Source organism: Mustelus asterias, chromosome 6, assembly GCF_964213995.1.
Source record: "Mustelus asterias chromosome 6, sMusAst1.hap1.1, whole genome shotgun sequence".
Taxonomy (NCBI): Eukaryota; Metazoa; Chordata; class Chondrichthyes; order Carcharhiniformes; family Triakidae; genus Mustelus; species Mustelus asterias.
Window position 1 is genome coordinate 110,974,606 of NC_135806.1, and position 12,632 is coordinate 110,987,237.

A 12,632-nucleotide genomic window follows, 5' to 3' on the forward strand; every position below is an offset into this window, starting at 1 on the left:
CAGGAGCTTGAGATTGCTTTCTCCATGACAGCACCCCAGGCAATCAGAGTTGACTTGCTAACCAAGCAGCACTTGGTAAATTTGCTGATGACACCAAGATTGGTGGAGTAGTGGATGAGGTGGAGGGCTGTTGTAGGCTGCAAAGAGACATAGATAGGATGCAAAGCTGGGCTGAAAAATGGCAAATGGAGTTTAACCCTGATAAATGTGAGGTGATTCATTTTGGTAGGACTAATTTAAATGTGGATTACAGGGTCAAAGGTAGGGTTCTGAAGGCTGTGGAGGAACAGAGAGATCTTGGGGTTCATATCCACAGATCTCTAAAGGTTGCCACTCAAGTGGATAGAGCTGTGAAGAAGGCCTATAGTGTGTTAGCTTTTATTAACAGGGGGTTGGAGTTTAAGAGGCGTGGGGTTATGCTGCAACTGTACAGGACCTTGGTGAGACCACATTTGGAGTATTGTGTGCAGTTCTAGTCACCTCACTATAGGAAGGATGTGGAAGCGCTGGAAAGAGTGCAGAGGAGATTTACCAGGATGCTGCCTGGTTTGGAGGGTAGGTCTTATGAGGAAAGGTTGAGGGAGCTAGGGCTGTTCTCTCTGGAGCGGAGGAGGCTGAGGGGAGACTTAATAGAGGTTTATAAAATGATGAAGGGGATAGATAGAGTGAATGTTCAAAGACTATTTTCTCGGGTGGATGGAGCTATTACAAGGGGGCATAACTATAGGGTTCATGGTGGGAGATATAGGAAGGATATCAGAGGTAGGTTCTTTACGCAGAGAGTGGTTGGGGTGTGGAATGGACTGCCTGCAGTGATAGTGGAGTCAGACACTTTAGGAACATTTAAGCGGTTATTGGATAGGCACATGGAGCACACCAGGATGATAGGGAGTGGGATAGCCTGATCTTGGTTTCAGATAAAGCTCGGCACAACATCGTGGGCCAAAGGGCCTGTTCTGTGCTGTACTGTTCTATGTTCACTTTTTCTCCTGTAGTATGAATTTGTTTGAAATTTGGCATTCTTGCATTTCTCCAGACAAGTACAAACTGAAAAGCTTAATGAACATGTCTCTCTACACCAATAACAAAAAACACAGCAGAGGGGAAATTTGGTGCAAAACATTTTGAATTAAGTAGCTTTAAACTAAGGAGACTGGACTGTGGTTACAATAAGCAGTTGACACAGCTCCATTGTATTCAAGCTATAATTTTTTGAAGCAAATTGTTCATCTCTTGAAAAGAATTTAGTTCATGTTACATTGTCAGCATATAATAGTCTTCCCTACTCCATGCTGGTACTCACTGCAGGCTGCTAGACACAGATATTATAGAACAATAGAGAAAATCTATCATACATGAAAAAGCAGTACAACCAAACATTAGGTTTTGGATCAAAGGTATAATTTTGATGGAAAAAAAAACTGATAGTGTGCAGTATCATCCAAAGCTACCAAACATGATCTTGGTCATGTTGTTACATTAACCTGGGCCTTGTTCACATACATACCTTTCATTTACAACTGAAAGTTGGAATAGGTTAAGTGGTTTTGCCCTTTACGTTTTGCATAATGAACGTGCCATACTCAGGAGGCTACTCGGCCTCTGTACCTCATGGTAATACAAAACGATAAAACATTTCCCTTGCTGGGGTACTATGTAACCATTAGAGGGCACTGTTCAACACTGGCATATGAACACAAACCAATGCAGCCAAAGGTTACTAGCGGTCAATGACTGGAAATAAACCCCAGCAGGTCTATTAATCAGTTTGCAATTTGTGTAGAACCAGCCTTGGTCAATCTGACATGTCAGAGCCACAAACCAGATGTAATGATGGTAATTTTGCACTGAAGAGTTAAGAAAACGTTTCAAGATTGGAAATGCTGAATTTAGTATGGAATATTGGTACACTTTTTCCAAATAAGGACACATGGAAATTTAATTTCTCTACCTTAACAGAAACATTTTCTGCCAGTTTCAACATTGCCATATCAGGTGACTTGGATGCAACCGATATTTTCAGAGATATGAAAATCAGTTATCACCATTAGGATCACAGTTCAATGGGATTTCAGCCAATACTGTTCTGTTGCTGAACAGATTGGTCATAAATCCACCTACGCTTTTCTACTGTCTCGGACTCATCGACAAACACCTCTTGCAGAAGAGGCTGATGCAGCATTAAAATACCAAGGATCCACATTAATGTTTTGTTTCCTGGACAACTTTCAGTTTTGGCCTGGCTAAATGGACAGCAGTTGATTGAAGTTGAGCCTTAAAAAATGTCCATGAATTAGGTTAGGCACCTCAAACTCAAAAACAGGATCCTTTCCTTTTACTCCCTCTCTCTCCCCCTACCCAACACCTATATGACTTGATGTTTTAGGTGAGGCTTAGTCTCAGTTCCCCCAATCCCTTACGCAGCTCCTGAGCATAGGAGAAGCAACCCCCGCCCCCCCCCCCCCCCCCCATCCCATGAATCAAAGACTCAAAACAAAAGTCTGCCAAAAAAACAAACTTACAGGAGTAAGAAAATTGACAAAAAGTAAAAGTATTCTCAACCAGAAGATGATTCAGAAACAATTGCACAATTATTTGTCGCAACTGAAGCGTGCTGTTCCGGACTGCTAATAATTTATGATTCCACTATCAGCTTCAGCCTCATTATTAGAGATAGAACGCTATATGGCTTTAATTATCAAAGCTACAAATTTCCAAAAGCTTTATAACAGTAGCCAAGTGAGAATGCATAACCTAAGTAACAATGCTTCTTGTAATCAATACCAACCACAAGGCAGCAATGTAAATTATATTGCATCGTTACAATAATGCATACAAGTCTAGATTGATAGATCTTGTGGCAAAAGAGCTACAAATCTAATATCCTCCTGTATAGACCAATTAATCAGTTTAATGTAAAGAAATTCAGCACAATCTTTCACTGTTCCATATTTTAATTAACTCATAACAGAATCATGGAATTGTTACGAAGTAGGTGGTGGCCATTCGGCCCATCGTATCTTAGAATCATAGAAATCATAGAAACCCTACAGTGCAGAAAGAGGCCATTCGGCCCATCGAGTCTGCACCGACCACAATCCCACCCAGGCCCTCTCCCCAGATCCCCACATATTTACCCACTAATCCCTCTAACCTACGCATCCCGGGACACTAAGGGGCAATTTAGCATAGCCAATTAACCTAACCCGCACATCTTTGGACTGTGGGAGGAAACCGGAGCACCCGGAGGAAACCCACGCAGACACGAGGAGAATGTGCAAACTCCACACAGACAGTGACCCAAGCCGGGAATCGAACCCAGGTCCCTGGAGCTGTGAAGCAGCAGTGCTAACCACTGTGCTACCGTGCTGCCAAACTACAGTATCTGTACTGGATCACCAAATGAGCAGCTCATCTAGTTCCATTCTCCCGCCTTCTCCCCATAACCCTGCATATTCTCTCATTTCAAATAAGTCTAAATTCTCATGAATCTTTTCTGCACTCTCACTCATGCTTTCACATCCTTCTAGAATTGGATGCAATTTGCTAGCTGAGGCCAAAGCAATGACTTGTACAATTTCAACATAACCTCCTTGCTCTTGTACTCTATGCCCAGGACATAGTGTGCTTTTCTGCTTTGCCACCTTCAATGACTTTTGCATGTCAACCCAGGGGTCTCTGCTCCAGAGCTGTACCCTCTATTTTATACTGTCTCGCCATGTTCTAACAAAATGAATCACTTCACATTTGTCTGCATTGAACTTCTGCCATCCACCCACAACATTCCACCAACTTGACCATGCCTTTTTGAAGTTCTATACTCTCCTGCTCACAGTTCATGATGCTTCCAAGTTTTGTATAATCTGAAAACTTTGAAATTGTGCCCTGTACACCAAGGTCTAGGTCTTCAGTGCAGATTCAATTCCCCTACCAGCTGAGGTTACTCATGAAGACCCATCTTCTCAACCTTGCCCCTCGCCTGGAGTGTGGTGATCCTCAGATTAAAATCAGCACCAGTCACAGCCTATGGTCATCTGGGACTATGGTGACGTTACTTTTTACTTTAGCTTTCTAATATTGCAACCAGAACTGATGGCAGTACTTTTAAGTGTGGTCTGACCAAGGTTCAATAGAGGATTAGCATAACTTCCCCACTTCTCAATTTTCTCTCTACAAATGAAATCGAGCATTGGTTTACTTTCTTTAAGATCTTATTAACCTGTGGTGCAATTTTTAGTGATCGATATATTTGCACTCCATTCCCTTTGCTCCTTTACCACAATCCAAATCATACCTTTCAATTAATAAGTGACCTTCTTGTTCTTTGTACCAAAGTGTCCTCACATTTAATAAAAGCAAATTACTGCAGATGCTGGAATCTGAAACCAAAAGAGGGCTTTGACAAAGAGTCATCTGGACTCAAAACGTCGGCTCTTGTCCCTCTTTACAGATGCTGCCAGACCAGCTGAGATTTTCAAGCATTTTCTCTTTTGTCCTCACATTCATCTAAGCTGAATTTAATTTGCCAATTATTTGCCCAGTCTGCAAGTTTATTAATGTCGCCCTGTAAATTGTTGCAGGTCTCCTCTGTATTGACTATCGCCTATAACCTGGTGTAATCTGCAAATTTTGATTCCAAAGTACAAAACGTAAACAGCAATGGTTGGACCCAGCACGGATCCTTCTGGAACACCACTTTCCACCTTCTGCCCTCACTCCTCTCTCTGCTTTCCATTTTGAAGTGGAGATGCCGGCGTTGGACTGGGGTAAGCACAGTAAGAAGTCTCACAACACCAGGTTAAAGTCCAACAGGTTTATTTGGTAGCAAATACCATAAGCTTTCGGAGCAATGCTCCTTCGTCAGATGGAGTGGTCTCTGTTCTGTTAAAGAGAACAGAGACCACTCCATCTGACGAAGGAGCATTGCTCCGAAAGCTTATGGTATTTGCTACCAAATAAACCTGTTGGACTTTAACCTGGTGTTGTGAGACTTCTTACTGTGCTTCCATTTTGAAGCCAGCTCACAATCCATTCTGCCCACTTGTCCCCTGACTTCACATTCCCTGACCTTATTCACTAGTCGGTCATGGGCCATCTATCTATGTTTTGGTCAAGCAAGACTTTCACTTTTGAACTTTGTGCAAACTATTCATTATTACATTTTTCTTTTCTAGATAGTCTGCCATTCTCTCCTTTGATGTGGAGATGCCGGCATTGGACTGGGGTAAGCACAGTAAGAAGTCTCACAACACCAGATTAAAGTCCAACAGGTTTATTTGGTAGCAAATACCATAAGCTTTCGGAGCAATGCTCCTTCGTCAGATGGAGTGGTCTCTGTTCTCAAACAGGGCACAGACACAGAAATCAAATTACAGAATACTGATTAGAATGCAAATCTCTACAGCCAGCCAGGTCTTAAATGTACAGACAATGTGGGTGGAGGGAGCATTCAACACAGGTTAAAGAGACAATACACATCTCTTTAACCTGTGTTGAATGCTCCCTCCACCCACATTGTCTGTACATTTAAGACCTGGCTGGCTGTAGAGATTTGCATTCTAATCAGTATTCTGTAATTTGATTTCTGTGTCTGTGCCCTGTTTGAGAACAGAGACCACTCCATCTGACGAAGGAGCATTGCTCCGAAAGCTTATGGTATTTGCTACCAAATAAACCTGTTGGACTTTAACCTGGTGTTGTGAGACTTCTTACTATTCTCTCCTTTAGCAGGGATTTCATTATTTTCCCACCTCCAATGTCAAGCAGATTCGTCTATAATTTCCTGGGCATATTCTGCCCCCCGTTTAAATATAAGGGTTATATTCGCCATCAGTCAGTCCTCTGATTACACCTTTTAAATTTATTCTTTCATAGGACACGGGTGTGCCTGGCAGATACAGCATTTGTTATCCGTCCCAATTGAACAGAGGCTTAGAGTCAACCACATGGATATGGTTGGCCAGGCCAGCTAAGCATGGCAGATTTGCTTGTCCAAAGGACTTTAGTAAACCAGATAGGTTTCTACAACAATCAATGATAGTTCCATGGCTACCATTCCTGAGACTAGATTTCAATTCCAGATTTTGTTAATTGATTTTAAATTCCACCAGCTGCTGAGGTTCGATTTATTTGAACCCATGTCCCCAGAGTTTTAGCCTGGTATTCCAGCCATTAATCCAGTTACGTTCCCACTGCTCCAACCTTTCCCTGTTTATAACAGATGATTAATATATTTTAACATCTCTTGTATCTCTTCCTGAGATTCTTTTACAATGTATTGACTTAGACAATGTCGATTAATTCAAAAAAGTCAGCATGAATTTGTTAAAGACAAATTAAGCTGAACTCGTTCATGAATTTCCAAAAGATGTTTGATAAAGTGCTACATAATAGGCTTGCCAACAAATTTGAAGTTCTACTTTCTGCTTCAATATCAATGTTTTAGTTTTGGTCCTGTATTGCAAAACTGAACCCTAAACATTTGATTACCTTTGAAGATGTTACACTCTTCAAAAATTAGTTCAATCATTGTGCACACCTTTTAAATCGTCTCACATAACTAGGTTTAAAGAGTTTAGCTCCTGGTGTATAGACTTCAGAACAGAATACTTGTTCAGTTGTCAGTGTATTCACTGCACCACACAAAGAATTGAACAGCTCAGGGGTTCCCAACATTTTTGCTTCTCAAGTTATGATCCCTGTAGCAAGTTTACATTTTCTGTACACCGGCACAAAATGCAAATGTTGCTTGCTCTTATACATTCAATTGCCAAACACGAAATATCTGTCATTTGAGAGCTTCAAAGATTTATTAGGCAGCACTTGTGCACAAATTATACACTGCAATCGAGGAATATCTCCACTTGCAGTGCAAATAAAACTGACTTTTCCATAATTTTGCAGTGTTAATTTTTTTTTTATTCTTTCATGACACATGGGTGTATTAGCTAGGCCAGCATTTTTATTGCCCATCACTAATTAACCCGAGAAGGTTATGGTGAGCTGCCTTCTTGAGCCGCTGCAGTCCATGTGGTGTAGGCACACCTACAGTGCTGTTAGTAAGGGAGTTTCAGGTTTCTGACCCAGAAAAGTAACTCTCGGTTTCAAGTCAACATGGTGAGAGACTGGTGTTCTCATGCATCTGCTGCCCTTGTCCTACTCAATGGTAGAGGTTTTGGGTTTGGAAAGTGCTGTCAAAGGAACATTGGTGAGTTGCTGCAGTGCATCTTGTAGATGGCACACGTTGCTGCCACTGTTGGTTGGTAGTGGTGGGAGTGAATGTTGGAAGTGGTTTATGGCGGCTTTATGCTTTTTGATCACACCTTCACCTCCTTGAATTCTTCAGTCCTGTTTCATCACTGTGTTTGAAGTGGATGGACAATTGATAATGTATTCATGCTCGGTGTATATTATGTGCTTTTACGATGACGCTTCTTGTTTTGCCATTTATCTTACTCCCATTGAAAAAGTTCTATTACACCTTACATAGCAATGAAGGATTTGCAATGCGATAATGTCTTAAATTTTGCATTTTCAGCATGAAACATGGGATGGGTATAAATGCCAGCACTGTCCACATCTCCAGAATCAAGATATATTCAAAATGCCCCAGCTTTCACCAGAATATGGAGTAAAGCATAATACCACCAACCTCCTGAATTTCCATGCACACTGTACACTTTGGGGCTGTGATAATTTGAGAAAAGTACTGTCATATTTTAAGACAAAAATATACTACTTTTGCTTCAGTATTGGCAGATCCCTTAAAATCTTCCACGGACTCCTGTTTGAGAACACATGGAAAAGTTCATTAAGCAGGATCAAGCTGCCCTTCTACATGGAGTTTCCATTACAAAGCTGAAAAGTCAGTGCCAGAACTAGAGGAGAACTGCCACTCCTACAGAGCATTTGATGACTAACACAAATGAGTGATTAGATTACGTTTGAGGCACAGGTTACTCGTCAGAACAAAAATATTTACCATTATAGTATGATAATGCTTAGTTACACAGTACCACAAGGACTGCTTGAGATTCTAGTTACCATAACCATCCCACCTCAAATCCCATGACTCAGATTGCTGGCGGTTTGCAACTACCAAATTTAAAGTATTGCAAATTCAAATTTGAAAATCTGAAAAAAAAAATGGCCTTTTATTTAACAGAAATAGTTCCATGACTGAGCTTAGCTTATAATACGTGGCAAAGGGAGTGAACAGCTCACAAAAAGTAGGCTGAAAAAATATTTTGCTTTACAGTTTCATCATTTTTAACCAATAAAATTAAGTTTCAGTATTTTTGTTTATACGGGCACTTTAAAGACCATAGTCTACCTGGGGAAGGCACTCATCCACCCATTTGAGTGCATAATTCCATGCGTCCAAGCAACATTCCTCTATCAAACAGATTTACCAGACATACGACGTAAAAATAGAAATTTCTAAAAATATTCAGCAGGTCAGGCAACGTCTGTGGAAAGAGAGGCAGAATTAACATTTCAGGTCGATGACCTATCAGAACTTTCTGTTCAATCATCAACTTGAAATATTAACTCTGTTTCATTCTCAACAGGTGGTGGCTCACCTGTTGAGGAATATTTCAGCATTTTGTGCTGTTTGGTTCTAGAGTGATTCAGACTACCTCCTTTACGTACTCCCTTGCCCAAATCCTCCTGAAATCTTTTCTTGTCTGCCTTTCTCCCCAGCCCCATGTGGATGTGATCTATCTCCTCCCATACCTTTTGAACAATCAACACCTTACACTCAAATGACTTCCACGATGCTCCAAATTCTCTGCCCTCGTCCAATCTTTTGTCACTGACCTTTTTTTTCTTGCATATCACCATCCATGTTATCATCTCCCCGACCACCAATTTTCCCCCCACTTCCCTCACTATCTTCCCCAATTTCAATAACCCACTATCAGAATACCTCCAACAGCAAGCAGAACCCTACATGATCCCCTTCAAAACCTACAAATATTTCTCCTGCCTGCCACTTTCAGAGAGGTCATAGATTTAGCTAGCTTTATAACCTTTCTTTGCCTCTTTTGAGGGCATCCCTACAACTATTCCTCCCATTTTTGACCCAATATCACCTTCCACTCAAGCACTGATCCTTTACTTTAAATTTGTCCCCCACTTCCCTTCAATAATTTCAAAGTCCCTCCAGTGTTTATTTCATATCCTCTTTACTAATCATAGAACATAAAATAAGTGTAAGATTAAACACTGAAAGATCAAGAAACTGAGCTGAAACAAGTCTCCCAAACCCCAGCCGGGCATCAGATGCTGTGATCATTCCAAGTTTTTCTTCTATTCATTTGAGAGACATGCGCGTCACTGGCTGGCCAGCATTTATTGCCCATCCCTAGTTGCCTTTGAGTAGATAGATGGTGGTGAGCTGTCTTCTTGAATCACTACAGTCCACGTGCTGTGGGTTGACCCAGAATGCCGTTGGGGAGGGAATTCCAGGATTTTGACCCAGTGACTGCCAAGGAACGGTGATATATTTCCATGTCAGAATGGTGAGTGACTTGGAGGGGAACCTCCAAGTGGTAGTGTTCCCATGTATCTGTTGCCCTTGTCCTTCTAGATGGAAGTGGTCGTGGGTTTGGAAGGTGCTGTCAAAGGATCTTTGGTATTTCTTCACAAACCTGACTATAGATGGGTGTCACAAAAAATGAATTTCCAAGTCAGTGCTTTGTGTGAGCCTTCAACTTGATAACCCATCCTCCACAGAGCTAAGTTGGAACCAGCTAGCATATTCACCCACAGGTTCTGAGGGGCATCAGAGAAGTTATTTACACTGAACATCATATTCAAGTAAAGAATTTTCCTCAAGTTTGAGATTATTCATGACTAAAGGGAGAACCTGTGCAGTTAGCCTAGCTTTTAAAAGCTGTACATACTGGGCATACCAGGGAGAGATGATTGGTATAGACTGAAATTAATGGACCAGCTCAGGTTCAGTGGCAAAGTTGAATAGCCCATAGAGAATGTCAGAACTGTTACTATTCCTGGATAGATTTTGTGGCCGGTTCTGATAAAATGAGAAACAGCGTGAATTCTGGTTGAACTTCCTACTCTGATATAGAAAGATCAAATTTAATGGCCTAATTACCCTTCGATGGATAGAAAACCCTTCATAATCATTTATCTGAAAAGCAATTTAAAAAGCGAGATAGAGCGAAAACTGGGAATTATGGACCAGTGAGCCTGATGTCATGAGTGGGGAAAATGCTAGAATCCATTATAAAGGATTTAACACTTGGAAAACAGTGGCAGGATCGGACAGGGTCAGCATGGATTTACAGAAGGAAAATCACACTTGACAAATCTACTGGTATTCGTTAAGGACATAACCAGTAGAGTTGATGAGGGGGAGCTAGTAGATGTTGTTTATTTGGACTTTCAGAAGGCTTTCGACAAGGTTCCACATAAAAGATTAGCATGTAAATTAAACTGGTTGGGATTGGGGGTGGTGTATTGAGATGGATAGAAAACTGGTTGGGAGACAGGATACAGAGTATATCTCCTTTACGTAGCTCCCTTGCCCAATCCCTCTTGAAATCTTTTCTTGCCTGCCATTCTCCCCAGCCCCATGTGGATGTGATCTATCCATCTCCTATACCTTTTGAACAATTATAGCAGCAGTTATGAGAAAGTGAATGATAAAGTCTTCTTTTCTTATGTGCTAAAACTGCTTTTTCTTCTTCTTATTTGTCATTGAAACAGGAAAGTTTGATTCTCTTGCATGCTTTTCCACAAGTTATTGCCATAAATTCAAGCACCCCGAGATCTATTTCTGAAAGCAAGACTCGGGTAACACATCTGCACTCTGATGAAGAGTCATATATCTCACATATATGAGCTCTGATGAAGAGTCATCCAGACTTGAAACATTAGCTCTGTTCTCTCTCCACAGATGCTGTTAAACAAGTCTAAAGCCAAACAAGAGATTAGACGAAAGATATCCCTAGCTAAAAAGCAGAGAATATGACAGCACACTCTGCTGCAGCCTAACAATGGTCTTTTACAAGTTCAACATTACCTCTTTGCTTTAGTAATATATGCTTATAAATAATAAACCATACAAATTCATACTGATCCCTCTGTTGCTCAACATCTAAAATTTTAATGTTAATGCTGTATTTCTCTACTCCCGTAGAACAGTTCAAAGAAGGCAGCTCATCACAACCTTTTCAAGGGCAATTAGGGATGGGCAATAAATGTTGACCTAGCCAGCGACACCCACATGAATTTTTTAAAAATTCATGAAATCACATTTTCTACACCAAGTTGTCACAGGTTGGCCTTCTTGAATTCCATCACAAATCTATTCATATATTTCTAAACACCTCAATTTGCTATCAGCTTGCATTACGGTTTTCTCAATTCATAACATAGTAACAACATAATAACAACATAGTAAATATGAGTAGACCCATTGCAGACCTCTGTACAACGCTTGGTGTAGCGTTAGGAGCAGTTGACATACAACTACTTCAACTTCGATCATGAAACGGATGGTAGACATACTACTTCCTTTTTAAATGTCTTTTTTCCACTTCTTCCTTCTCCCCAACTAACGAAGAACGGTACAGCACAGGAACAGGCCCTTCGGCCCATCAAGTCTGTGCCGACACAGATACCTCTAATATTTTCTTGCTTCTACGTGGTCCATGTACCTCTATTCCCTGCCTATTCATGTATCTATCCAGATGCCTCTTGAACGTTGTTATAGAATCTGCTTCCACTACCTCCTCCGGCAGCACACTCCAAGCATTCACCACCCTCTGTGAAAAACTTGCCCCTTACATCTCTTTCAAACTTTCCCCCTCTCTTTCAAACTATGCCCCCAAGTAATTGACTCTGACAATCCACTGTATCCAAGCCTGTCATAATCTTGTAAACCTCATCCTCTGACGCGCCAATGAAAACAATCCAAGTTTTCTCAACCTTTCTTCATAGTCCATATCCTCCAAACCATACAACATCCTGGTTTATCTCTTTCACTTTTGTATTTTTAATTCTTCTGGTGAAACTTGAGACACCCAGTTCCTTATAGAGAAGAGTCACATGTAACAGCTTGTATTTAGATCACAACTCTAAGAGTTATAGTTAAGTAACCAGAAGGCACTGCTACATCAATCAACTAAAAATTCAACTTGTCGGACCTGCTTCATTAAATTGTCACTTTCTGGACTGTTGAAATGCATTCAAAGTTGACATTGTACTTCAGCCCCTTCAACACAGGTGTGCGTGCGTGCATGCGTCCGCGCGGGCGCGGGGGGGCTAAGAGCCCCACAAATACTAAGTTGAGTAAAGTTTTAGCTAAACATTTGAAATCTGCCACCAACCTTACTTTTAATTCAACATATTAAATCTCTGATTAAAACATCTGAATTCTCATTTTACCTTGTGTTGTTCAATAGCCTCGATCCATTGCTGTCTGTGTTCTGGGCCTTGAGCACGGAGGTACCACACACTGTCATTCACACTGATATCAAAGCGACATTCATCAAATTCATGGGGCTGTGGAGAAAAAAATTGACAGGGCATGAGAACGGATATGGATTAACAAAGGAGCATGCAGGTTTCAAGTGAGATAGTTAACAGAGGAGAAGCATCAA

General features: G+C 41.0%; 1 protein-coding gene across 13 annotated transcripts in view; it reads right to left on the reverse strand.

Annotated features, from left to right (window-relative positions):
- The window catches only part of LOC144495074 (ceramide transfer protein), a 166,026-nt gene that overhangs the window by 117,697 nt on the left and 35,697 nt on the right, over positions 1-12,632 (reverse strand). For all 13 annotated transcript variants that reach the window (XR_013498209.1, XR_013498211.1, XR_013498210.1 and 10 more), the window contains exon 3: positions 12,418-12,534. Coding sequence is in view for 10 of the 13 variants with exons in the window: in XM_078214927.1 (XP_078071053.1) it covers positions 12,418-12,534 (117 nt within the window). In the remaining 3 variants the exon portion in view is untranslated. The remainder of the gene's footprint in view (positions 1-12,417; positions 12,535-12,632) is intronic.